Source organism: Sander vitreus, chromosome 19 (assembly GCF_031162955.1).
Source record: "Sander vitreus isolate 19-12246 chromosome 19, sanVit1, whole genome shotgun sequence".
Classification (NCBI taxonomy): Eukaryota; Metazoa; Chordata; class Actinopteri; order Perciformes; family Percidae; genus Sander; species Sander vitreus.
Genome location: NC_135873.1, coordinates 18,045,059 through 18,073,032, shown reverse-complemented (window position 1 = coordinate 18,073,032; position 27,974 = coordinate 18,045,059). Strand labels below are relative to the sequence as shown.

Genomic DNA, 27,974 nt, shown 5'->3' with positions numbered 1-27,974 from the left:
CATTAACCAGCTCCGACTGGGGGATCCCGAGGCGTTCCCAGGCCAGGTTGGAGATATAATCCCTCCACCTAGTCCTGGGTCTTCCCCGAGGCCTCCTCCCAGCTGGACGTGAATGTATGTACCAAACACCAAAGCAAATTTCTTGTATGCGAAAACCTACTTTGCAATAAACTGGATTCAGATTTTTTTTACTGCTAAACATAACATTTAGCACATTTACACGCTAATGCTAGCATGTCAACATGAGGGTAAGTGTAACATGCTTTACAATTAGCATGTGGCATGCTATTATGGGCGGCTGTGGCTCAGATGGTAAGGGCTGTCGCCTACCATGTCGAAGTGTCCTTGGGAAAGACGCTGAACCCCAAATTGCTCCCGATGCTGTGCCATCGGTGTGTAAATGTGTGAATGTTTATCTGATGAGCAGGTGGCACCTTGTACGGCAGCTTCGGCCACAGTGTGTGAATGGTTCCTGTACCATGTAAAAGCGATTTGAGTAGTCGGTAAGACTAGAAAGGCGCTATATGAATACAGTCCATTTACATTTAGGGTAGCATTAATAAAGTACAGTAGTGTACTGTGTTTAGGATTAGTGTCCTGTCAAACTTATTGATGGACAGGTGAAAACTTCAGCCTGATAAATATGCAATGTGAAAAGTCAGAGGATCCCCAAAGTCATTGGAGATCATCCTCTTTGAAATTTAAGAGCAAGTAAACACTTAATATTTTGGTGTTTCTGGTGACTAACATTGCCAGCTGCTAATGTGGCAAAAAAAAAAAAAAGAATATTAATGTGTACTGTGAAAACAATCTTGGCTAATATCTCAGCAGACTGTACTGGCTGGATTCAGGCTGCAAGAAACCTTGTTGCATACTCCATGATAATGGTGAAAGGAGAACTGAATGGTAACTGAATGATTATACTTTGTTTTAATGAATATAAAAAGACATTTACACAATAGTGATAGTGAACCAGTGAAAACATGAAGTCCACAAACATAACGTCCTATTCCAGTGTCCCATCAACAACCATCTCCTCAATTAAATATCATCTCTTGTAAACATAACATGTGTAGGTTATTCTCTACAAGCCATTATTGTATAGACAAAACGCTGATTTCAAATAAATGCGTACAATTCAGAAAGTTAAAATAAAGGAAAAAAAAGTTTGTTTCGCCAAAACTGAAGAAAATAATCATCATTAGCAGGTACACCTTTTTTTTTTTTTTTTTAATTAGGACCTTGTCCAGAATGAAAAGGGATAGCAAACCAAAAGATGCTTTTTCATTTTTTCCCTCAAAAGTCAAAATAAAAAGTCTCACAAAAAGCAAAAACACTTGGGGAAGATGGCAGCTTCAAGCTGATGACTTTTGCAGCAGCTGGACTCCCTACAGTACACTTATAGCCAGTGAGAACAATCAGTGATGTTACAGCACAAGTTCAATCACAACTTGTCCTTGATTAATAATAAGCGCTGCTACCAATGGTGTTGGACTGTGCTCTTCACAACATCACAAGTACTGTTTTCAACTACGGCTGATAGTCCTAACCCTTTAGGCTGAAGACATCATCCAGATGAATAAAGGGCGAATGAAGATGGGTCACTACCTGGACCTGCGGTCTTTTCTGTTTTTGTCTAGGCTTTTGTCCATGGTCTTTTCGTTGTCCCCTCTGCATTTGGGGCAGTACCACTTGCCTTTGGGCTTGTAGGTCAGCCCCACACATGAGAAGTGGAACCACTCGATGGGGCACTGGTCATTGTCGCAGCCGATCATCTCACCGTATGACACCTGCTCGCACAGGCAGTAGGTGGGCTCGTTGGGGTCGATGGCGAAGTCGACCGGCGAGGCATCTCGCTCCTGTTTGGCCTTGCGCTTTTTCTTCTTCGCAGACTTGGACTTCTTCTCTCGGGGCGTAGGAATGGACAGCTCCTCCACTGGGTCGTCCACCAGAGAGCCGTTGGCTGATGGGTGGCTCGAGTCGCGGCTCTCGCTGTTGCGCTGGCGTCGTGGGCGGCGGGCCGAGGTGCGCTCCGGGGCCGGCAAGTCTTGGACACTGGAGCGCCGCTCCGTAGTGACTCGCTCTGCCTCGCTGGGCTCCTGGAGGCAAAGGGAGTGGGAGTCCATCTGGCGGGAGCGGTTCTCCACCAGCTCCGTCATCTGGGTCACTACATGGATCTTCTCGTCGCCCAGCTCCTGGCTGATGATGAGAGCTCTCTGCAGCTGGACCTGAAGGCGCTTTCTTTGAGCTGCATCCTGCTCACCTTTGTACTTCTCAAACACTTCATCCACCTCCTTCAGCACCTCTGAAAAGCAGGATACAAGGACAAGGATTTTTACTCATAAGGACACTGAGAATCATAAGAGAGAGGAGATATAATAATAATAATAATAATAATAATAATAATAATAATAATAATTAAGTAAGTCCCCCTCCACTGTTTTTCGTATTGTTTCTTGACTGTGATGTTTGAGCATCCTTATACAGAATGATGTGTGCGCAGTGTTTTTACATCCATCTGCTGAAGAAGGAAGGTTTCTCTGTGCTCACCTAAATCTCACTGCGGATGTACCAGCAGGATTTTGTGACCAATCATGGTCCAGTATGCAATTTACACGTGTGATGTGTGAAATATGAAGCTTCCAGTTCACAAACACTCTGAGAACAGACTTTTCAGTCAAATAGAGGACAGCTTGTGCGCGCAGTAAAACATTTAAAATAAAAATAAAACATTTGCATTTAAGTGATGAGCACGCAACTATGTAAAAAGGCTAATCTAGTTCAGTGAATAACGGCAAAGTAATTAAGGATGCCAAGCGCTTTAAAACCTCAAAGTAGAAGGAGGAGGGCAGCGCCGCAGTGAGTTCCTGCCTACAGGAAATGACGACAGTTAGATGTTGAAAGGGGTTGCCTAGAGGAGCAGCTATCCGGCTCTGCGTCTCACACTCGACGGAGTAGAGTGGAGGAGCAAACATCGTATATAAGCCATCAAAAATGTGTAATCTCGCTTAAAACAATCCAAATTTAATGTGCCCCTGATTATATAGGTATATTTAATTATCTATCGACGGGGTAGTGGAACTGTATGGAGACTGGGTTTTAGCCGCTGCTATCCCTGCGTCAACATAAAGCATCGGTGTGGGTTGTTTTTAGATTTTTAAAAAACGGCAGTATTTGTTCACCATGGTTATCGGGCAAGGGTTCACACCTCAATGAACACAGTTTAATGTCTTCTACACGTCTGTATTCTGCGTGCTGGACTTCGGCATACATTAAACACACCAAGCATTGTTTAATTATATTAAATGCTTAGGTTTATGCATTGTTTTCCCTGCTATTCGCACAATAATCCGCGGAAACACCGTGGTGGGCGGCAGTGTGTAACGTTAACGTTACCTATTGAAAAAGTTGAGATTTTAATATTACAAGGTGCTAATTTTTGGATTATATTGATGCCGAATTTGCCATCGGACACCAAGTATTTAATGCAGATCTCTTATCTGGCTATAATGTATGTGGACATTTGCCGAGAGACCGAAATATCGAATCAAAGAATTTTCTCATTGAGTTTGGTGTCACACACAATACAGGACGGAGTGTATCAGGGCTATGCTAACTGAATGTTGGCTGACTTGTTTATATAACAATTGGCTCGTCAATGTATTTAACCATATTTCAGCTAGTCACATTACTGTTTATCGAAGTAACGTTACATATGAACAAGGGGCGTTCGGTTTTTGCAAAATGGGAACACAAGGCTCGCGCCTGCTCCACCATTTCAGGACACCCTAGGTTGCAGTTCATGTTTGACAATTGTATACACACAGTTGTAATGAATGGTAAAAACAAATAGACACAATACCTTGATACTTTGCATCAATTTCTCGAAGCAGAGAAACATTTCTTTGTATGTCCAAAGGCAGAGACTCCACACATTCCAGATAATCCTCCACATAGTTGACCAGTTGTTGCGACTTGTCGGCATTTGTATAATGGTGGCCTAACATCGTCTCTACGATGCATAGAGGCACTAAAAGAATATGGAGGAAATGTGAAAAATATACTGTTAAAATCAAATGCTTGGCGACTTTGCAGCTTGTAGGGCAGTCCCAGGCAGCAGTTCACTTCAAACAAAACTCAAGCCTCTGCGCATGCGGGAGTATTTTCCTTTTATGGTATTGTACAGTTTCCTCTCATTTGTCGTCACCGAAGGCGGGCTCAATTGGGTTTGCAGCATCGGGATTGGCAGAGAGTCACCTCATTATCATAACATTTTCCCGGGAAATTAAACCAATGGGGAAATTAAACACAGAGTTTAGACGGAGACCAAATTGAACCTCTTTGTTTTATATAAGAGCAGAGCAGCAGCAAAATTAAAGGCACAATTAGTCATTATTTTTTGTTTGTGTTTTGTAGCCTGTCAGAATTCAAATTATAAACCTGTTTTACTGCAGTGTTAACACAGTATTAATGTAGGCTACTCAAACTTTTAAAGGGATACTTCACCGATTTAGCATTAAGCTTTGTCTCAGTAGAAACACGGTAGTATTTTTGAATGACTGTGCTTCCCTCCCTCATGTCCCCCTGAGAGGGGAGATGTCTGTATTGTGGGTCTGGAAAAATGTATACCGATGACGCAAAAATCGTCATTTTACGTCATCGGTATACGTTTTTCCAGAGGCAAAGGACTACAGCCAGTACTTCTGCATAGCCCATAGGGGGTTGGACTCCGGGCTTTTTCAGACTATATACTCGACACAGCTTCGCCCGCCTGCTATCGAGACCAGCGCTGTTGCTCGAAGCCTCTGGCCGATAAAGGGACATCATCAGCGGGGGACGTTGAACGAGTTTGCGGGTGGAAAACTAACGTTAGCCAGCTACCTGTTCCATCAATCCTGCTTGCAAGTGTCCGCTCATTAGACAACAAACTGGACTACATCCAACTTCAATGAAACTCCCAACGCAAGTTCAGAGACTGCTGTGTTTTTGTTGTTGTGGAAACAATTGCTGTGGTGTCTTTCATCCACATGAGCCAAAAACACATTTTATGGCTTTTCTCGGCCTAGAAGCCACCAATTTCAAATTTTTTTTTCACATTTCTACTACATAAGTGACCCAATTTAAAGATATATTCATCTTTCCAATGGTGAAATATCCCTTTAACAGCAGAACTTAGATTTATTGTTAGGAGCAACAGCAGGTATGAATCTTAACTTTTTAATTTTTGATTGTGCTTTTCTATATTATGTACACAAATTGGGCATTAAACAAAAAAATAGCAGAACAATACATTTTCTACATGTATTAAATGAGTCAAGTCAAATCCATTTTATTTATATAGCGCCACATCACAAGACAAGTTATCTCATGACACTTTTCATATAGAGCAGCTCTTGACCATACTTACATAGTTAGTGATTCCAGACAGTGCTCATGTTTGGGTCTTCTTATATACTGTCTATGGTTTGGGTACATTCAAAGCACTTCAAAAGCACAAAAGCATCTGCTATACACACGGTCACAAGGCTGAGGTGAAAATAGGCCTGACTATGACAATACACAGGTCCTTCCTTTAGGCTGCACAAGCTCATATTCAAACTGTCACTGTGAACCACCTTGTGTGTGTGTGTGTGTGTGTGTGTGTGTGTGTGTGTGTGTGTGTGTGTGTGTGTGTGTGTGTGTGCGTGCATGCGTGTGTGTTGGTCTGGGAAAATACTTATTTCCTCTTTCTGTGTCACATGATGTCAGGGCACTTCACGACATCATGTGACACAGAAATAACTAACTAGGCTACTACCACCACTATTACCAGTTCTATACTACTAATTACAACTATTACTACTACTACTATAACTTGTATTACACTACTAATACTATAACCAATAGTGTCACTAGCTAATAATAGTGCTGTGAGTCCAGACTCGAGATGTTTTTCTATTGTCTCTGACTTGTCTCCCACTTGTTGGTACTTGCACTTAGACTTCACCACTGATCTCACCAAAATTCTAGTTGGTCTTGTCAGTGTCCAGCACTTTATGCTTTTTTCTAAAATATCTTCCTCCTTCACCACAAAACCATTAATGAAGTGCACTTGTTCAGAAAACAAGTAAGTCGTAATTCAAAATCCATCTAGAACAGGCATTGACGTTTCGTCACATGGTATTTGTCGGGTTGTGCCATATGTCTCTGCTCAGCCTTGCAGATGCAGGAGCATTAATCTTTGTTTTAGTGACACCTATGGTACCTTTTTGTTACATTTTCCATTGGCAGTCCAGAATGTTATCGTTACACTATAATTAAAAGACTCAACATCTAAAATGTCAAGTTGCACTTCATCTTTATGGGAAATTGCTATAGGCTTAAAGTAATGGCCTAATTTGATCCTACAGGGTCGTTACTCTGCACATGCTTTTTGATAATTACAAATAATAATGCAAAATGTTAATCTGAAAATAGAAGATATCTTTCGCATCACATACATTATGAACAGGTAAGTATGTGGTCTTGAAGAGGATTTTTTCTTTTTCGGTCTCGGTCTTGACTCAATCTCGACTGGTCCTGGTCTTGGACTTGTCTTGGACTCGAGGTGGTCTTGACTACAGCACTGGCTAATACTAAAAGCAGTACTGCTTACATCACTACTGCTAATAGTCTACAGGGGTCTTCAATGTTTTTAGGCCAAGGACCCCTCAGCTGAAAAAAGACAGAGCAGGGACCCTTTAATTCAATTAAATTCAATTAAATTCAATTTTAATTATAGTATCAAATCATAACAGGAATTATCTCAAGACACTTTACAGATAGAGTAGGTCTAGACCACACTCTATAGTTTACAAAGCCCCAACAATTCCAGTAATTCCCCCAAGAGCAAGCATTTAGTGTGACAGTGGCGAGGAAAAACTCCCTTTTAGAGAGAAACCTGGGACAGACCCAGGCTCTTGGTAGGCGGTGTCTGACGGTGCCGGTTGGGGAATATAATGAATAAAATTGAGTTGCATATTAAACTGGGACTACGATAACGTGTAGGGTGGCCTAGAGCCTTTAGATATACTTTTTTATGGTGCATACAATACTAAGCTATTAACATAATTGTCAATTATTCATATATTTATACATCATGTTTTAATGTTAAAATGTGGAACAGTATATATAGTGCATATATAACTATCAAACAATAATTTGGTGGCCCCCCTGCAGCAACTCTGAGGACTCCCTAGGGATCCCGGACCCCCTGTTGAAGATCTCTGCTGTACTATAACTACTACTACTATTACGTCATATACTCAGTAGTCAGATGTAACTAAGTAGATTAACTTAAGCGTTAACTGTTCTACAGTACAATTTTGATCTACTTGTACTTTACTTGAGTATTTCCATTTTGTGCTACTACAGTTTTGAGGCAAAAATTTTACTTTTTACGCCGCTGCATTTATGTGATAGCTTTAGTTATAACTAAATGCAATTACTAATTGCAAATCTGCAAGGTAACTGATAACTTATTAGTTACCTTGCAGATTTAGATTCTTAACATGAAATATAAATCAACAAAATAACATTCTGATATATTATTGTAGGTAAAACTACTCAGCAGTAGCCTACATAAAGTCATTGAAATGAGCTCTACCTTTACCTGCTGCAAGTGATGCACACATTAATGCATCCATTATTATAATCTAGTAATATAACATATATATATATGTATATATATATATATATATATATATAAATATATATATATATATATGATTCTGAAATGGAGCATACTGTATAATGGGTACTTTTACTTTTGGTACTTTAACTATATTTTTTAAATAAAGTATTTTTAATTGGTAAGCCTTTGCTGAGGGACCTTCTTTGCGGCCAGAACGGGTAGCTAAAGTAAGATTTTTAATTTTTTAATTTTTTACTTGTAACAGAGTATTTTTACACTGAAGTATTGCTACTTTAGGTAAAAAGATTACTTCTTCTTCTACAGCTATTATTAGTGTAGAAGTAGTAGGCATGTATAATTACTGCCTTAACTACTACATTACTACAACTATCATACTGTAAATGTTTGTGTGTTCATATATGCATTGTACAAGGAAGCCCAAAGCCACTGTCTTGCTTCAGTAAAATGTCAGATATGTTAGTTGAGACGGTGCCATGATAAGTGTTGTCCTAAATGACACGGAGCAGAAATCACATGAACAAAGTAGCGAAGCAGGTCTGGTGTGGGGGGTGCAGCCAGTCACTACTTAGGTTTCGTTTCATTCTGGTGGAAAATAACTTGCGACCTTTCGCTCCATTTTTAGGCAACGAGTTCCCTCCCTGCTGTCACATTACTTTCGTTTCCTGCATATTATCAGATGACAAGTTTAAAAGAACCATTAGCACTTCGGAATCAACAATAGCTTTTCCGGTTACTGCTTTCAAAATAAAACCGCTAGTGCCTCTTTCAAATAAATGACTCGTAACACCTTACTCCAGATTGTGGTAAAGTAATAATTTGATTATTCACATTCATCCCCTCTATTTATTATAGGTTGACCTATTCTTATCCTCATACTCATGTAACACCACTAACTGGTTAGAATTCCCACTTGGTTTTCATTAAAAAGGCATTATATTATATGTTAATATATATGGAAAAATATATATTGTAAATCATTAAAATCATGAATAACGTCAGATTTGTTGTGAACCCCATCAATTTGCACTTTAAATAAAACATTAAGGTACAAGCCTTTATAACACCTTAATCCACTCAGAAAACCTTTAGTGTACAGATCTGCTCGAAATTTCTCGAAATACAGATCTGCTCGAAATTTCTCAGGTTTGACAAGGGTCCAGGCCTGAGGACATCTACATGCCAAAATTGACTTTTGGTCATAGCGCCCTCCGCTGGCAACAGGAAATCCGCCTTATATGACAAACATCATCCGATTTACATGAAACTTATAATGTGTGGTCTACATGTGATACCGCCCCCTATACTTTAACCACGCCCATGTACTTAGGCCTTTAATACTATCTTATATGGATAGCATTCATTTGAATATATGGCAACATGTATTAAGAATACTATATTTTCCAGGTAATTTGGCTCCCTTTTCTACCATCCATCAGAATAGTGCAGAGATCCTTAACAGGGGGTCCGGGACCCCTAGGGGGTCCTCAGAGTTGCTGCAGAGGGGCCACCAAATTATTGTTTGATAGTTATATATATATATATATATATATATATATATATATATATATATATATATATATATATATATATATATATATGTCTGAAAATATACATAACAGGAATCCAACATATTGTTTGTAGAGCTAAACATTTTTTTAATTTACACAACATTGATGATAGGCTTACTGGCCACTTACAGGTAAGGTAGCCATACACAGATAGAGTTAAGCTTAAGGATTCACTGTTCCACATTTTAACATTAAAACGTGATGTATATATATATATATGAATATGTCAACAATTATGTTAATAGCTTAGTATTGTATCCACCATAAAAAGGTATATCTAAAGGTTCTAGGCCACCCTACACGTTATTGTAGGCCCAGTTTAATATGCAACTCAATTTTTAACATTATAGTTTTTAGCTGAGGGGTCCTTGGCCTAAAAACGTTGATTAAAGACCCCTGGACTGTTTTTCTTTCACAATTAGAGATACTCTTACTTTTTAAATAAATCATTTCCGGTTATGAGCTGTGCCTCTACTAGCTTGACGCGGCTGTTTATGTATCAGTGGAGACGCAGCGCTGTTGTTGCACTCTGAGCTCGTGTCAGCAAAAGTGCAGCAGTAAACTAACGTTACCTACAGTCTGTCAGCCTCCACTGTCACCATGAAAACGGCTGTTGTGTTCGCTTTTTTAGCCTGCCTGGCTGTCTCAGGTAAGACACTTTGTCTAAACTAAAAGTAAAAAATAGGAGCTGTCTTTTCAGCAGTTTAGGGAAAGACTTTTTATGGAGAAAAAAATAATAAATAAATAAATAAATAAATAAATTGTAGGCCTACATGCTCAAGGACAAATACGTGTTTTATTATACAATTGTGTTGCTTCACGTTGGTGACTTAAATGTCCAGACTAAGTTGATTTAAGTGTATTGTATACAGCCTTTATATTGGAGTAGGATTGTGTTTTTCTGGTTATTAGGAAGTCTTAATTTTTACTTTTTTTCGATGTAGAAATGAGACATGATGTGTTTTCATGAGACCTGACTGTGACTTCCTGGATTGTTTAGAGAACAGAAATCTTCCGACAGTGTTGATCTGACTGAGTCAACATGTTTGCTGGCAGAAGAGTCAGGGTGAATCTGCAACTTGTTTTGAAGCCCAAACTCCAGTGGATATTTTGCATTTGGTGGCTGTTTTTATGGGTGTAAAAGTAAATATTATACTTAAGTGCAATTATGTCAAATTAGGCCTAATTACTCTACAGCGCGGTGGAGATAGGCCTGACACTGCTAAACTACTCCAAAATAAATATTAAACAGCCTAAAATTGGTGAACACTTTATACAAGTCAGTCATCTAGTGAATAAAGCCCTGTCACCTCTTCTATCTGAGTCCTCAAATGGGGCATGGGACAACCAGTTCCTTATCAGAAAAAGACGATGTAGGCTAGAGAGCACATCCACGTAGTTGCTGGTGCAGGACAAACAAGTAAATGTAGAAATGTTGCACTATTAAAGTATTTTTCGGAGCATTGAGCTGTTGTGTGGACTTTACCTTTTTTCTATAACCAGTGCCTGAACCTGAAGCTGTGGACTGAAAACTCATCACAGTGTCATAAATATAAATGTGCTGCGGTCTTGTGTGGCCTACTGAAATGTGGCGATTCCAGTTGACCTATCAGCTGTGTGTTTGTTTAAACGAATAAGCTACTCACAGTTCAAAGATCAGCTGTAGTCATCAAACATCAAAGCTGCACTAATCAGTATTTTATTTTATTTCAAATTGTTGTATTAATGAGACCCCAGAACATGATCCCCTAACTCCTCAGTTCCACTCCACTCAAGGCTGTTTTTAGCCTGTTTCAGCTCATTGTTTTGGTTTTAAAGCCCAAAAGTGAGTGTAGAGGCTAAGCTCAAGCTTTAAGCCCCTGAGGTGCTGTTCCACGGGTAGAGTAATTGATGCACTTTTTACCTTTTTGAGCAATGAAAGTCCAAGTTATATTTGCAGTTAAAACCTTTGGTTCCATTTATTTCCATGATATCTTAGTTGGGTTTCCAGACAAATCACTGCTTGTATGTATGCCTGTGTGGTGTTGTGGTGTTGGTGTGCGTGTGTGCGTGTGGTCAAAAACTGTATGTGCTTCTGGGTTGCACCTGAGGAACCAAAGATTGGTTCCTATTTATACCAAGGGCCCTAAGTGGCTCTTACAGTGAGGCTATCATCCCTTACATTTCCAGCAGCAGCAGACAGCTGTTTTCGTTGAATTTAAATAACTCACTGTATACTATCTGCTCATAGAGCTGCAACGATTAGTCTACTAATCAATTACGCGATCAATAGGATAAAAATGTGATCATCAATTAATCGTTAATGTGTCATGCAAAAATGGTTGTTTCAGCCTCTCAGATATGAAAATCCTGCTCTTTTCTGTTTTATATTATATTAAACTGAATATCTTTGGGGTTTGGACATTGGACTTTGAGAAACTGCGATGGACATTGTTCCCTATTTTCCCTATTGGATTAATCGATAATGAAAATAATCGTTATTTGCTGCTCAGCACCAAACAGCAGAAAGGCAAAGTTAGTGACTAGCTGGTGAGAAACATCTAGCAGCTAAAGAGGCAAGTTTTTTTCTCAGGACATGGTAAAGACCAAAACAAAGCTAAAAAGAGAATATTATTTTCATTACATTCATCAGATGGCACAACTCCAAACGAGTGATAATGTTGCTCTGATGCATGTCAATTGCTTGCTGTCCTGTAGGACATCAACAGTTTTTAAGTTGATGATAGGGCTGCTCGATTATGGAAAAAATCATGATCACAATTATTTTGGTAAATATTATTATCACAGTTATTTAACACAGTGAATCATTGACTTTTGGAAAGATGTATTTATTGAATTTAAAAAAACATAAATAGTTCAACAAATCAACAGTGAAAACGCCTTGAACTGTGAAGTTTCTCTTAATACTTTTCCCGTTTGAACTTTTTTTTTCATTCAGAACCCAACACAAAATAAGAGTTTACTTGCAAAATATAATGTGCAAAATAATTGTTTTTCTCCATTACATTGTTTTTTTTAATTTTTTTTATCATTAGGAGCCAAAACCCGAATCACGATTAAAATTATATTAATTGTACAGCCCTTGTCAATAATATGTTAGATGTTTTGTTTTCAGATGGTTCTTCTGAAGTGGTATAGCAGTGAACATTGAAATCGATTTATTTCTCCCTCTCTGTCTTTTTGATTTAAGCACTGTCATTGACTGAAGATGAAAAAAAGGCCAGACCTCCTGCAACCGTGTCCCCTGCCATTGAGTTCAGCCTCCAAACCACCATGCCAGCCAACACCACAACTACGACCACCAAACCTACAACTACGACTCCCAAACCTACAACTACGACCACCAAACCTACAACTACAACCACCAAACCTACAACAACCACCAAACCTACAACTACGACTCCCAAACCTACAACTACGACCACCAAACCTACAACTACGACCACCAAACCTACAACTACGACCACCAAACCTACAACTACAACTACGACTCCCAAACCTACAACTACGACTCTCAAACCTACAACTCCTCCTCAACCTACTCCTCCCACCAACTTGACTGTAGGAAACTACACCCTGATGGCAGACAAAACAGTTGTGTGTGTGATGGCTCTTATGGCACTGCAGATCCGACTGGCAACACCAAAGGTACATTTCATCAGTCACAATAGACACAACAAGAGCCACAGCAAAGTCAAAGGCAGAGCTATTTTTTGAGTAGGCTCTGATCTTAAACATGCATGTAGTAGTGATGTCCAAAAGAAGCTTGGTGAAACTTTGTGTTTATTCTCTGAGCCCACTGCTAAGGCACACTGAATTGCCATTCCTTGAGCCTTTTTTCTAGTAGGGTCAAAGAATACAACTGATGGTTCATGAAGCTTCATTTGAACCTCTATAGCATTTAGGGATTTATTAAACCATTTAGAAATTTGCCAACAGTAGGGATTCGAATATTTTGACCAGTTATGCATGTCAGGCTATAGGTTAATTTGCATAAACAGGCTTGCAATACACTGGCGAAAACCCTGTAGCTCTGACCACTGACTGCTGTACATCTTTTACAAACGGAAGCTACAACACCATCACAACTAGGTGTATTAGGTGTCATTTTGCTTTTTTTTTCTTAAAGATTAGCCAGTTACTTACCGGTAGTGGGCGTGGTAATGGGCTATCGAAGGCAAAATGAACCAAAACAGACATTTCTAATCCAAATAGTTACAACTTTCTGCACAAGCCTCTGACTCAGCTTTCAGCAATTCATTTGTCAACATCCTGGTTTCAGGAATTGAGGAAAAAGGTTTTCGTTGCGAGTTTTGATTTCCTCATTGTGGCACATTTGATTGACTGACTGTGAGATTAGATGTGTGTCATGTGTCATATGACAGTTTGCTCAGTCTACATGACAAGGTTATATTTGTTTCTTTACAGAAACACTGGACCATACTGATTTCTCTTTGTCTATCTTTCAGGCTAATGGAACCTTCATTGTTCAACCAAAGTCTACACATACAGGAGGAGGTTGTCAGGCAACCAAGGCCAACCTTACCATTGAATTTAAAGAGGGCTTCATCACCTTCATGTTCAACAAGGTATGACATATGTCCTAGATTTGTCACAAATATGGAAGTATAATACTGGTAGCTACACTGAGGTCAGTAACTCATCTTTGGCACTGATTTGGCATTTTACTTAAAGTCTTCAGCAATTAAATACTGTGACAAAACCTATTCAGTCTTTTTTTGATGAATAACAAATTGTTTGAGCGGTACCTTCATATGCAGTACAGACTGGAGTCAGAGAAGAGTTGTTAAAAAAGGGAAGTTTAGTTGACAAGCCTGTTCTAAGAGCATGTGACAGGGAGTGGCCCACACTGCCTCACGCCACAGCGCTTGTGTGATTCACTTTGTGATTTTCTAAATGAAGAATAAAAACACCATCACAGTTTCTCAGAGTCCAAGGTGGCGTCTTAAAATATCTCATTTTGGCCGACCAACAGTCCGAAACCCAAGATGTGCAGTGTATCATGATATAAAACAGATCAAAGCAGGAACTCATCTCAATGGAAGAGTGGGAAATAGTGAATGTTTGGCAATTTTGCTTAAAAAAATGACTGAACCAATGAACCAATCAGTCGACTAATCGAATAATTAACTAATCGCTTTGGCTCAATGAGTTTGAATCCTTGCGAAACCGAATCTCGTGCCGAATCTCGAAGCTATTTAGGTTAAGCTCTAAAAATTGCAAGAAATAAAAGTTAAATTTTAAAGTTAAATGTAAACTCAAAAGACTGACGTTCAAAAAAAGAACAAGAAGATGCTGTGTCAGACAGTAGTTTAATGACTACCATTGCTTTTTGCTGATGAGAAAGTGAGAGAGAAAATGATAAGAGATTTGTTAGCTTTGGTTTGGTTACATTTTGATTTAGACTTACTGATTTACCTGACCGACAACGTTGCAGATTCAGAATGTAATCACAAAAAATCACAATGAAAATGTGGAGCAATATGGCCGGGTTGGTTCAGTGGGTAGAGCAGGCGCACATATAATTAGAGGTTTATGCCTCAACGCAGTGGTCCAGGGTTCAAATCCAACCTGTGACTATTTCCTGCATGTCTTCCCTTTCTCACCTATTTTATTTGTTGTTTATTTGAATAGGGACAGATACAAAAAACATAGATTATTACACAAAGAACAATCCGATGCCTGTATCACAGTGTTCGCAACACCTGTCCCTAGAATAAAGGCGGAAAAGCCCAAAACATAATCTTTAAAAAAAGAAAATGGGGAGTAATCAGACATTAGCCTCATGGACTCATGGCAGTGCGCTACCCACCCGGCCCCTCATGAGAGCTAAACAGCACCTATCTGCATTAATCAACCACCAGAACCGGACTGTGTGTGTGTGTGTGTGTGTGTGTGTGTGTGTGTGTGTGTGTGTGTGCGCGCAGAGAGAGAGAGAGAGAGACACGGTGTTGTCTCGTGTTGTATGATTGTTAATGAATTTAACGCTTCAGCAGAGGTGTTAATTTCCATACAGGTTTAGTGGCTTGACAGTTAACAGTGAAGTAGGGGATTTGATTCGCAGGGGTATTTTGGCGACGGTAATGTTATTAGTTAGCAGTAGGCTTAATTAACCCGGGACACTGATGAAAAGTGCTGTGTCTGCCCGGTTCAGCTCTGAGATTTTCTGAAATTAGTGTATAGTTTTTGCAGGAATGTTTCATTTTGCAAAGGGTCTGAGGTGTTCTGCTAATTGGGTGTGTGGTTGTGCTAATTGTGTGTAGTGCTCTGAAAAACCGGTCCCTGTTTTCAAAATAATGCTTAAGCAATAGAAAAAAACTGAAAAGTAGCGAGCTGCAACAACAGCTTGGTCTCTGTTTGTGCTGTAAATAAATCCAGCAAATTTTCCAACACATTTAACACCCTGAAACTCAATATAGTCGTGCAACAGAAAACTCCGATTGGACAGATAGTCTAGCTAGCTGTCTGGATTTACCCTGCAGAGATCTGAGGAGCAGTTAACCATAGTCCTCACAAATCCACCGGAGGTTAGAACGCCAACACAAAGAAAGAGGATGGTTGCGGAACTCCGGCTGAAAAGAGTGAAATCCGGCGGAATTTCCGATGGCAACGGAGCAAACCATGAGTTACAGGATTGTGAAACAAAGGTTTATGTCGGTTCCAGGCTTAAAACTCTTCATATAAGCATTTTCTAAAAAGTCAATGGAGATATTGAATAGGGAAAGACACTACTTGAACCAGAGCCGTTCAAGTGGGCAGTCACTGTTGAGCTCTATAAAATGATGCACAGTAGAGCCTGCCAATATTCTTAATGAATCACATTGTTTGTTCATGTAAATTAAAACCAATATCTCACATTTGATTACAGTAAGGATTTAAAATGCTCCATGTAGCACCTTGAATACTCACTGCCATTGGAAAACAACTTTGGTAAAAAAGACGTGTCCTATTTTCTTTCCTCAGAGCATTGAGAAAAATACCGTCTACGTTGATGCTTTGTCTTTCACCCTCAACTACCCCTTAGACAAAAAAGGTAAGTTGGGAATACGCACATTTTATTCCTCTCTCTACGTATGATATACTGTCATGTTAACGACATGACTATCTGGGTCCACTGCAGGTGCACTGATAATTCAGCTGCAGGTAGGTGTTGTGCAAGACAAGAGGCAACTTCCCTGTTTGTGTTTAACTATACATAGACCGTGGAATTGCTGTTAAGCATGCACTGCCAACCAACCTGTTTTCAGTGCAGTCAAACATGTTTGGCTCCATATCTGATCATCAGCATATGTTTTGACGGGAATCGTCATTCTGCCCTGAAAGCATCTGCTTTGTTTTACAGTTGCAAACGGACCCCCGTACACTGCCAGCAACAAGTCAATGAATCTCTTCGCTGCAAAGATCGGACACGCCTACTCCTGCAAGAGTGAATCACTCTACATGGGGAACGGACTGTATCTGGATGTCAATCAAGACCAGATGCAAGCCTTCAATCTGACCAAGAGCAACAAGTTTGGCACTTGTAAGTGTCTTTATGGCTCAATGAGAGCTTATTATCAGTACATGTAGCTGTCTATTAAATGCATTGTTAGATCCATTAATGAAAGTAAGAAGTTATCCTTATACGATGTTCTGCAATACCACAATGTCAAGTACTGAATTACAAGTAAAAGTCCAGCATTCAAAATGTAATTTAAGTAAAAGTTCCAGCAAAATGTATTCAAAGTATCAAAAAAGTAAAAGTAGTCATTACGCAGAAGGGCTCCTTTCATAATATCATTAGTATATAAAGTACAGTATTGTAAGGTAGCTGTATTGTGCAGTTTAAATGATAAAAATGGATCTTTTTACAAACTGATCATAAGTTTTGGCTGTAAAAGGTAAATCTAAGTAAGTAAGTAACCAGTACAGCTCTAAAACCAACCTAATTGTGTAAAATGCACAATATTTTTTTTTAAAAGGACAATTTATGTAGTGGAGAAGTATAAAGTAGCATAAAATAGATGTACTCAACTAAAGTGCACGTAACTCTAAAATGAATTGCAGAGTACAGCACTTTAATAAAGGTATTTAGTTACTTCCACTAATGAATAGCCATCATCACAGTTTAATCTCTATGCGTCAGTTGGGTAAAACAGTTGTGCATGTACTGTTGAGCAGTGTATTAACACACTCAGTAATTATAACCAGTCGCCTGCAGGCCAGGAATAACAGGTTTAACTACAGTCTAACTGTACCAGCGGACTGTACATTATATTTTCATCGTAATCATAATTGTTATATTCACATTAGCAGGCAAAACAAATGGTGCATGTTTAGCCGTGAGATTTCTTTTCATACTGCGAAAGCACCACTTTACAGTGTGTGCATGTATAGTGTGTTAATATTTGCTCATTGATATTTGTTGTATAGCTGTTAGACAACTGTAGAATTGTTTCTTTGTTTTATCAGTTGTCAGAAGTAAGTCTGATGTGTGTGTGTGTGTGTGTGTGTGTGTGTGTGTGTGTGTGTGTGTGTGTGTGTGTGTGTGTGTGTGTGTGTGTGTGTGTGTGTGTGTTTTCCAGATGACTTGTGTGCGGCTGACAAGCCTGACTACCGCGTTGCCATTGCGGTGGGAGTGACATTGTTGGTGCTCATCATCATCGTGGTGGTGGCCTACCTGCTGGGCCGCAGGAAGAGGGCCGATGGCTACCAGTCTCTGTGAGGGAGGCCGGGCACACTTCAATCAGAGGTTTCTCCTATTATAATCAGTGAGGCTGTGATCTCAGGGGCATTCCCACTAAAACGTGCCATTTCTCTGTTCTTTCATGATTTGGTTTACCCACTTTACTGTTATTAACAGTGTTTAAACTAGGGGTCCCGAGTATGGAGGCCAGAGTGTGCCAATGGAATAAGTGTAGACCTTAAAAGTGTTTGATTGTAGTGAAACTGATGAACTTAAATTGAGCCATTTAAATGCTATTATATAAATTGATTAACACTTGCATTGATAAAGTCAAAGTGAAAAATAAATAGATATTTAAACTTGCCAATTAATTCATCTATTTTGTCTTTAAATGCTCAATCAATCATTGAATTTTAAGATAGAGTCACAAAATACGTTTTAAAGGGCATTTAGACTTATCTTTTAGTTATCTCATTTACTGACTTGTCTGTCTATCAAGTTTAATTGTGTGTTGGACTGTGATGCAAACATGTATGTAAATATAATAACAGTTTAAATTTAAAAACTTCAATCAAATTAAAAATCAATTAAGAAAACAAGAAAATATAATAAGTAATTGCCAAATTTAATGATATATAAATAACTTTGAGTTTAATAATTCATTACCTAAATGCAAATGAATGAAAAATGAATCAATTTGCTTTGTATTATTATTCCAGTAGCACGCTCTAGACTCTATACACTTTTTTTAGATTTTCCATGCCAATAGCCACTCCTTATATGTGAGGAGAGTTTTATTCAAAGAGTTTGACTCCTGAATTGTATTCTCATCAAACTGGACAAGCCTCTGAAAAACCATTTGTATATTGGGACACTAAAAATAACGATGTTAATAACGACACATCTATAAAGACTGACATCTTCATAACTACTTAAAGTAAAAAACTGACGAAAATGTCTTGTAAGAATCAGTTTGGGTTATTTTTTCCATAGAGAACTAGTGCGTTAGTGGTCAGTACTTCATATGATAATTATGTCATTCTATATTAAATTCTTGGCTCCTTTTTTCAGTCTAGTCCCACATTATACTCTCCCTTAACAGTGGAAGCGGGAAGTAAACCAGATTTTATCATGTGCTTTTTGATCTAAATTGTATTCAGCTTGTCTCAGCAAATACACGACAAAGTACATTTTAATGTTTTTTCATTGTTTTAAGATTATGTGTACATGTTTTGTTATTCCTTTTTTTTTTTAAGAATCAAATATTGTGTCTTCTGTCTAATAGGGATTTTATTTTTTAAAAAGAAGGGAAGTTATCCAATCAGTAACGTTACAGATGATTGTACTGTGTATGTTTGCATTATTAATATGCACAAAGGGAAAATTGTAGGGGTGTGTGTCGGAGATTGTTAAAAACCAATAGTCAACAATAAGTGCACTGATTTCTGTCCCAACTTGATTGCCTTTGTCTTTTTCATACAATATGTAGATGATGCTGTGTTTAAATGTAGGGATGGCCCGTCCATGTTGGTCAGTAAGGAGTCTGGTCGGATCCTGATTAGATTTTTTTAAATGAGTCACGCATTAATCACATCTCAGGAGTCCATCTCTCCTCACTCGCCAAGTCAACTCTCACATACTATGTTGCCTTTAAGGAGTAGTTTCACATTTTGGGAAATACGCTTATAGATTGTATAGCAGAAAGGAAATAAGCATATAAGCACATATTTTATCCCATATCTCTAGTGGTATTTAGTTGTGCAGGTGGTTTCAATTTTATATTTAGGTTTTGATTTACTAATTTTTCAAAACTTCTGCCGCCACTTTAATAAAATGATGGTGAATAGGCTTTTCAAAGCATTGAAAAATAACATTTGGAAAATAAACAGTGGCAGATATCTCAAAACCTGGACAAAAACAAAAAATCTGCATGGTCAGATACCACTAGAGGTAAATGTGATTTATGTCTTGTTTGTTTGTGTGAACTGAACCTTTAAGCGTTTTAAGAAGTAGGCTAGACTTACTTTAAATAATACTCAGTGTGCTTGTGTTATATTGAAAAGTGGCATGGCGGGTGAGGTCGGATGTCTGGATGTGATGTTACTGATTCAGTTTGTCCCTGTATAAATGTTCCTCAGTGAGTGTCAGCTTTTGCAGTATTTGCAGTAGAATTGAAGAGTTAGACTTAGACCTGCTGCTCACAGCTGTACTTCCAGATTTTATCCTCAGGTGATGCTCTGTTAGGAAGTGAACAGAAATAAGGGACCTTGCTGTATGTACAGTTATCCCAATGTGTGAGCACTTTTACCTGTTGTAGACTTCCTGTGCCAATAAAGACATATTTCTGTGTGTGTGTGTGTGTGTGTGTGTGTGTGTGTGTGTGTGTGTGTGTGTGTGTGTGTGTGTGTGTGATATGCAGCTTCAACAGCAGATGTGTGGTCAATCTTAATCACTAAATATTTTTCTCAAGTAATGTAAGGTACTTCACCGTCATAAATAGCAAAAATCAAGTCATTTGACATTTATGAAGCATTTTCAAAAACATGATTACCAAGTGCATCCCAGCTTAAAATAAATACAAAAAAGATAAGATAATAAAAGCATTTTAATAAATATTTAAAGCTATAGTGCATAGTTTCTGTCGCCTCCATGAGGAATTCTAAGTAATGACAACAAAACTGTCGGTGCCCAACATTTTCTAAACATAGCCATACTGAGAAATACAGAGAGAGTTGTGTGGAGCTGATAGTCTTAATTAGCTTTGTAGCAACTCATTTGGCAATGGCTTAAATGTAACAGGCGTTCATTATTATAAAAAAAAGTCACACACTAAAGCATTAAATCAAAGAGAGCAAACATTGTTAGAGGATAAGATCAAATTAGAGCAAGGGTGCATCAATACAATGTGTTTGAGAATGCAGTCAGTAGGTCTGAGATGATTGCTGATCTGAGCTGCTCGCAGCCCGTATCACAAAAGACAGAAATTCTAACAGAAAAACAGTCAAACTTAAAGTGCTCATATTATGCTTTTTGGCTTTTTCCCTTTCCTTTATTGTGTTATATATCTATTTTTGTGCACGTTATATGTTTACAAAGTAAAAAAGCCCAAAGTCCCCCCCAAAGGGACTTACCATCTCCAACAGAAAACACTGTTCACAAACTGCTCCAAACAGCTCTATTGTAGTCCAGCCTTTACTTCAGAGACAAACGTGGTCACTTTGTAACACAGGTTATAATGCTCGCCTAGCTGCTAGCTGCTTCTGACTGGCTAGTAGACCTCAGTTCTCCTGCTGCATTTATAAAATATCTGATCAGATAAGTCCTTTATATCAGCTGTGTTTCTGCTAAATCATTGACAGATTTTGGTAGAAACAAGGAGTTAATTAGCCATGGCAAATGCAAATTCACAAACAAAAAACCAACATTCTCTATATTTGTAAAAGAAATGGAACTCTATATATATCAACAATTTCTGACTTGCAGAACAGAAGAAAAATGAAAACATTGGTTGTCTGTAATACATTTAATGTTTTTTCAACAGTGCTGTGTACTTTTGTTTCTGTATTTCTTTTTATCTTATCTTTTTTTCCTTTTAATCTTTCTTTGCCTGTTGCTTTTCTTCTATCTTGTTGATGTATCAATATGTTTGTACTTTTGATATTTTCTATCGATACTGTATGTCATGCTTAAAATTTGAATTAAAGTACAACAAAACAAAAAAAAGTGAATTAAGATAATATAAGATAAGATAGACTTTATTAATCCCACACTGGGGAAATTCATGTGCTACAGCAGCTCACAAGAAAACATTTTTTTTACACACATCAGAATAACACAAATACACATTAAGTAGACATAAATAGTAGACAAAAAGTCTACATAAAGTATAAGAAATATAGAAAAAATAGAATTAGTTATAATAATAATAGTAATAAAACAAACATATTTACACAATAAACACCCTTATATGAACAGACAGTATATAAACAGATATACAGATGACTAGAAATGACATATTGCACAGTTGGAGGTAACGAGTGATAAATAAATATAATATAAATAATTAGCCACATGATCATCGTTTATACAGCTGATGATGGTGTCTGAGAGGAAACATGCAGCCGGAGGCATGTTGCAACACTTTGGAGGAGGGTCTGGCAAGGCGAGATTATGTTGCATTGACCATAGGCATTGACAGACAGACGCGGGGCGGGACTCGATCACCCAAATCCACAGAGTTGTTGCAAAACTTCCGATCTGCAGCCTCGGAGTCTCGGACCGCTGCAAAACAAGTTTAAAAAAGGGAAGTTGTCGCTGATATCGTGACCATGGAAGGTAAAAACACGCTTTGTTAATATATTATTGTATTTAATAACTTTGAGTTAACAGTGAGGAAAGAAGGGCATGACGATCTGTTGTTTGTGCAGAGTGATGAAATCCAGATGTTTACTGCTTGAGATACTGAAGTCGATTTCCGCTGCATGCCTGCAATGCATGCCCAACTCTTTTCCACCATAGGCTACAACTGTTCCTGCTAAATGTTCATATAGAAGACATGGAAGTAAGAGTAGCTTTGGCTGTTTCAGATGAAGGAGCAGTTGTGGAGGAAGGCATCAGCCCAGCCCAGAGCCCTCTGGTCGCTGTCAGCTTCCAGAGAAACGTCCATAGGAATAAGAAGTACCTGGAGGCTGAACCCAAAACTCTGGGGGTACAGTGTGTGTGTGTGTGTGTGTGTGTGTGTGTGTGTGTGTGTGTGTGTGTGTGTGATCTGCAGCTTCAACAGCAGATGTGTGGTCAATCTTAATATCACTAAATATTTTACTCAAGTAATGTACGGAACTTAAGTTGTGAGAAAATTGTAATTTACTTCAGTGTGCCACTTTTACCTGCTTCATACTTATCCTGCACTACTTTTCAGAGGAAATATTAATGTGTCAGTTTCACAGCTGTTACAGTTACTAGGAGAGTGTGTTTAAACAGTATCTATATTTACAGCATAATAAAAAATAAAACATTATAATACAATACGGTAATATATTTCATATATTACCAGGGGCATTGGTTTGGTTTAAGAAGTGTAATTACATGATTACTTAGAATCCTTTTTACTTCCTTAATAGATACTTTATGATAGATACTGTATTTTCCATATTACACAGAGTTTTGTGCTTTATGCCTTATCTTTGACTGGTGTGTCTGTGTGTGTGTGTGTGTGTGTGTGTGTGTGTGTGTGTGTGTGTGTGTGTGTGTGTGTGTGTGTGTGTGTGTGTGTGTGTGTGTGTGGTATGTGTGGTTACACATACCACAAGTTTTGCAATCTTAATAGAAAGTCTTCTCTCTGCTGTCCCAGATCACTCAGATTGGTCTGAGTTTGTTTCAGATCATCTGTGTGGGTGTGTTTCTGTCCAAAGGCTTGAGCCATGTGGACGCTGACATACCTCTCTTCATTTCATCTATACTGGTAAGCATGTGGCTATATCAAATATTATACCATAATTCAAAAGAAGGTGATCTGAATCTGAATATATATGAGATGCTAACAGGGTGTCAAGCTTTTATGCCCAGGTGGTGGTAATGGTAATGGTGTCCTGTCTCTCGTTACCACCCTCATTGCCTTGTGTATTTAGTCTGTGTGCTCCCTTTATCTGGTGTCAGTTTTCCAGCTTTTTCCCTAGCGTGGGTCCGTGTTTTTAGTGTTCCTGGGTTTTTTCCCTGTTGTCTTGGATTTTCAACAGGGTACCTTTGTGAGTTTTTGTTTGTTTCCTGCCTGTTTTTGGACTCTGTAAGCTTTTGGTTATTTAAAGGACAATTCTGGCGCAAAATTAACCTAGGAGTTAATAACACATGGGTACCGAGTCAACCGTTCTCTGGGATATGTTTTCATGCTAATCGAATGTGACCAGTTTTAGCGCAAACCGCTAATTAGCTTATAAGTAAGTAAGTGTACAGTTTATTAAAAAGATAGTTTATAAAGACAGTACCGTTCTCGTATACAGGCAGGCGCCATCTTGGGAAAAACAGTCATGACCAGTTGAATGCCATGCAACCAGTAACCAGTAACATAGCTCAAGCACGGCGTTATTTTGAGCCTTGTTATTGATATAGAAATAGCGATTTCGTTTTACTTTCGCATGCCCCGACGACTAGCTTTATAAGCTAATTAGCGGTTTGCGATAAAACTGGTCACATTCGATTAGCATGAAAACTCCCAGAGTTTCCAAAAATCCCAGAGAACGGTCGACTCGGTACCCATGTGTTATTAACCCCTAGGTTCATTTTAATTAATAGTAATTGTCCTTTAATAATTTTATTGCATCAGTCCTTTGTGTGCATTTGGGTTCTTCTCCTGCTGCCTATTCCGAAATCGTAACTAGTTAGAGACATGTCAGAGACAGATTCACGATAGAATGATCAAAGCGACGTGTAGTCTCAAATTCTAAAAATGTTCTATAAAAAGACCCATAATGCAACCAGTGACAACTCCTCAGATCTGAAAAGCCTACATCTTTCAAATGTCACACTTCCAGTTTATAATGCAGTGTTTCAATTATAAAGTGTTATCTCCAAGCACGAGCTCAGATGACCCTGATGATGTTGTTGTTACATACGTGCAGCTCACAAGGACTTCAGTGCCCACATAGAGCAACACGGTGCATGGCTCGGTATTGTCTTTTAAAAAAAAATCCTAACTAAGGCTGCAGAGGTACGTTAAAGCAGTATCCTTGCACTGCTATAGTTTTTATATTACTATGTCTTGCACTACCACCATGACACACACTCTCATAGAGCACCTTACTTTTTATTTAGTAAATACTTAGTAATTTTTAAGTAATTTTGTGACTGTGCTGTTAACTGGCGAAACTCTGGTTGGCAGCTGCAACTTTTGGTTGTGTAATTTGTGTTCTCTTCATTCACAGGTGATAATAGCTGGGAGTGTAGCTATAGCAGCACAAAACCTCCATCTGCCGACGGTAAGTCACCTGGCTGGAGTGGAGACCCCACATGATTGCCAATTCTGTATAGGCAATATATTATACCAACGAGCAGATCCACAGGCCTACTGCCTTCAGAAAGTACCAGAATATATTGAAATGTCTTGTCATGAGAAATGTTGACGATATTGCACATTTGTGAACTGCCACAGAAAAACTACTGCTCTGTCACTTTCTCTAAGATGAGGAAGTTGGTGTTAAGTTGTCCACTGACCCCGTCACATCTGTCCATCTGTGGCCACATTCAGCCATGTTGCTCAATTACATGTTAGCAAGCAGTGGAGAGAGCGCCGTTTAGTAAAGGAACAGGGAGTAGAGCAGCCAGGTGAAAATGTCTTGTTGAATCTTACAGTAAAAGACTTAATGTTAAGGTCTGAATGGAACCCATTTAGGCTACCCATGAGCATTAAAGTGCCCATATTATGCTCATTTTCAGGTTCATAATTGTATTTAGAGGTTATATCAGAATAGGTTTACATGGTTTAATTTTTTAAAAGAAAAACATATATTTGTTCTACTGCACATTGCTGCAGCTCCTCTTTTCACCCTGTGTGTTGAGCTCTCTGTTTCAGCATCACACTTCTATCCCATCTTTTTTGGCAGTCGCACATGCTCAGTAGCTAGGTAAGGCCTACTAGCTAGAAGCTAGCGCTGCTAGCGGTTAGCCACCTAGTTCTCAATGGCAAAACACTGCTACAACACACACAGGTTCACCCTAATCTACAAAATAAATTGTATAGAACTACTTACATGTCCCTCGTCTGCAGGTATTCCACGCAAAGTTGGAAGAAGAAGTCTCCTGGCTAATCCTGCCTTGTACTGACCGAAGTTAAGCTAACTGATGTGGTGTTAGCTAAAGTGGTTAGCAGCCACCAAATGTTTCGGCCGATGATTTAGAAAGCCCTGCAGATTTTGACCAGCTCACCCGGAGACTGAAGGCAGGATACATTCAGAAACTCGTATCTCACTCAAAACAGCATGGATGTTTTTTTTTCCAAGTTTGTATGCGTGTGGAAGCACCAGAGACACAAAATAACATCCCAAATCCCAGAAAAAGTGATTTTTTTTCATAATATGGGCACTTTAATACATAGAGGCAGGAGATGATGGTGTAATACACTGCAGAAAAGAGGGAAGCTGGTTAATCCAGCTGTGACGATTCAAAATAGTTGCAAATTTACCAAGTACAACTGTTGTACATGATTTGCCTTTGCAATGTTAATTTCAGGATTTAAATATCAAGTCCTTTTTCTCTTACATTGTATCCAGCCTGTGAACGACTAGCTAAGCAAATCAAGCATCATTCTAAAGAATAATAAAATCTCCTGTCTTTCAGCTGAGGGCCTGTTTTGGGATGCAGGTGGTGGCCAGTGGTGCCTCACTCTTCAACATGATCTGTATGCTGGTTAAAATGGATCACACGCCCTCTTTCTGCTGGCATTATTACTATGACCTCGACCACAACGCCACAGCACATTGGGGCGAAATCTGCCATCAAATTGAGGTGAGCTATAACTGTTTGCTCTTTTTAAGAACAATATTTTCATGGTTCAGAGTTTGATAAGATAAATAATGAAACTAGAGTAGTCTGGAGATTCAAAGTTACCTTTTAAAATCTGGCACATAAAGAGCAAGCAACAGGGGTTTCCTGTTATCATTTTTACAATGATGTGTTCATCTCAACAAAAACAAATACACAAAACAAAGCATGTCTGTCCTTCAATTTTCTCAACAACTGTTCATCCGATCGACGTCACACTTGGCAGGTGAAGACCCAAGGAAGTGCAGTGTTAAGTGCGAGCTCTGGAGATCTACGGGACAAATGTATTTGTAGTGCGTTGTGTACACACTGTGTAGTGTTTTGAGTGGGACCCCTATTAACTGTCACTTTTTTTATTTTATTTAATTTTTACTTTATTGTATGAACCATCACATAAAATGTGTGACAAATACATACATAACAAAATTTAAATAGCTCCACTCTAAATAAGGCGATACATTGATATTGTATCAGGACATTGGATAAATGTACTACATTAACAAATTAGAGAAAAAAGAATAAAGAAATAAGGAAAAAGCAACAGATGAAAGCAGTTGAAATGTCAATTGACATTTAATTGGCATATGAAAGCAGATGCAGTGTCAAAAAAATTTAATCTTGTTCAGCTGCTGTTTTGAGCAGCCTTGTAATGCCGCACATCACATTTGTTTTTATTTTATCTTTCTTTCTTCTTTTGTCCAATTTGTTATCATTTCTGCCAATCTTATCCCTATACCAGAGCATCCACTCACACTTTCATGCGGAGGGTATAGTTATTGAGGCTGCTCTGTTGGCTATCTCCATCACTCTGGCCGCCTACAGCTGCAAGGTGATCAACTGCTGCTCACCAGCTTCCAAAATGGTGAGTAAACGCTGACAATAGCTGTAGCAAATAGCAATACAGCTGCAAAGATTTTCTCATTGTGTCACAAATCTTGCAACCACATCTGGTTCTATCGTAGAGGTCCTATCTGGATAACAAGGTTTACTCTTAATGCTGAAATATATACCAACCATACAAGAAACAGAAAGATGCAGGGCAAGCACGACTTTGGGACCTTTAGCAGATTTTGATTACAATAACTTTTAATCAACCATTCCATGGCTTAAAATTTAATCTTTTTCTTGTTTATGTCCCTCCCAGCCGGTGATCACTGTACAAGCGCCCCCTGTCCAACACTGAGGAGACAAAGTGGACGAGCGTGGAAGACAGATGTTTAGCTACATACAAATGCTACACAAATTTAAAGCTGCACTAAGCAATATTTTTCAACAATCAATGGATCAACAATGGATCAAATGACTATGTGTAATGTGAAAGTTGTAGTGGAAAAACCCAAAGAGTTAAGCGTGGTTTATACTTTTGCTTTAAATCTACGCCGTGGCTATGTACGTAGCTACGTAGAGACACAGACCCCACACCGGACCCTACGCCGTAGCCTGACATGCACCTCTCAAAAGTGAAGTTACATCTTCACATCGCGGTGACGCGAGTTGCTCAGCCGTGGCTTGGTAG

General features: G+C 38.7%; 3 protein-coding genes across 6 annotated transcripts; 2 read left to right on the top strand and 1 right to left on the bottom strand.

Annotated features, from left to right (window-relative positions):
• Window positions 1-911: 911 nt before the first annotated feature.
• On the bottom strand, window positions 912-5,549 carry ing2 (inhibitor of growth family, member 2). Of its 2 annotated transcripts, XM_078275560.1 has the most exons (3): window positions 5,408-5,549; window positions 3,863-4,030; window positions 912-2,305 (listed from the first exon to the last, which is right to left on the bottom strand). In XM_078275560.1, exons 2-3 carry the CDS (start codon window positions 4,005-4,007, stop codon window positions 1,605-1,607), a joined length of 846 nt encoding a protein of 281 aa, XP_078131686.1. In that variant the 5' UTR covers window positions 4,008-4,030; window positions 5,408-5,549; the 3' UTR covers window positions 912-1,604. The 2 variants fall into 2 exon arrangements, with proteins under 2 accessions (XP_078131686.1, XP_078131685.1); XM_078275559.1 differs by lacking the exon at window positions 5,408-5,549 and having other exon boundaries at window positions 3,863-4,150.
• Window positions 5,550-9,754: 4,205 nt separating this feature from the next.
• Window positions 9,755-20,275, top strand: cd68 (CD68 molecule). 3 transcript variants are annotated; one of them, XM_078275558.1, is made up of 7 exons: window positions 9,755-9,889; window positions 12,431-12,589; window positions 12,740-12,888; window positions 13,710-13,829; window positions 16,225-16,294; window positions 16,604-16,783; window positions 17,826-20,275. In XM_078275558.1, exons 1-7 carry the CDS (start codon window positions 9,841-9,843, stop codon window positions 17,963-17,965), a joined length of 867 nt encoding a protein of 288 aa, XP_078131684.1. In that variant the 5' UTR covers window positions 9,755-9,840; the 3' UTR covers window positions 17,966-20,275. The 3 variants fall into 3 exon arrangements, with proteins under 3 accessions (XP_078131684.1, XP_078131683.1, XP_078131682.1); XM_078275557.1 differs by having other exon boundaries at window positions 12,431-12,691; XM_078275556.1 differs by having other exon boundaries at window positions 12,431-12,888.
• A 1,846-nt stretch (window positions 20,276-22,121) lies between these two features.
• On the top strand, window positions 22,122-27,974 carry LOC144533978 (uncharacterized). The gene is made up of 7 exons (XM_078275555.1): window positions 22,122-22,261; window positions 22,513-22,634; window positions 23,277-23,387; window positions 24,844-24,897; window positions 26,255-26,422; window positions 27,198-27,320; window positions 27,603-27,974. Exons 1-7 carry the CDS (start codon window positions 22,255-22,257, stop codon window positions 27,639-27,641), a joined length of 624 nt encoding a protein of 207 aa, XP_078131681.1. The 5' UTR covers window positions 22,122-22,254; the 3' UTR covers window positions 27,642-27,974.

Excerpts from the sequence above, each read along its gene's own strand:
- ing2 (XM_078275560.1), bottom strand. The coding sequence starts at position 4,007 with ATGTTAGGCCACCATTATACAAATGCCGACAAGTCGCAACAACTGGTC. Across the intron at positions 2,306-3,862 it reads AATTGATGCAAAGTATCAAG|AGGTGCTGAAGGAGGTGGAT; the intron begins GTATTGTGTCTA and ends CCTGCTTTTCAG.
- LOC144533978 (XM_078275555.1), top strand. Across the intron at positions 24,898-26,254 it reads AAAACCTCCATCTGCCGACG|CTGAGGGCCTGTTTTGGGAT; the intron begins GTAAGTCACCTG and ends CCTGTCTTTCAG. Across the intron at positions 27,321-27,602 it reads GCTCACCAGCTTCCAAAATG|CCGGTGATCACTGTACAAGC; the intron begins GTGAGTAAACGC and ends TGTCCCTCCCAG.
- cd68 (XM_078275556.1), top strand. The coding sequence starts at position 9,841 with ATGAAAACGGCTGTTGTGTTCGCTTTTTTAGCCTGCCTGGCTGTCTCA. Across the intron at positions 16,295-16,603 it reads CTACCCCTTAGACAAAAAAG|TTGCAAACGGACCCCCGTAC; the intron begins GTAAGTTGGGAA and ends TTTGTTTTACAG. Across the intron at positions 16,784-17,825 it reads GAGCAACAAGTTTGGCACTT|ATGACTTGTGTGCGGCTGAC; the intron begins GTAAGTGTCTTT and ends TGTGTTTTCCAG.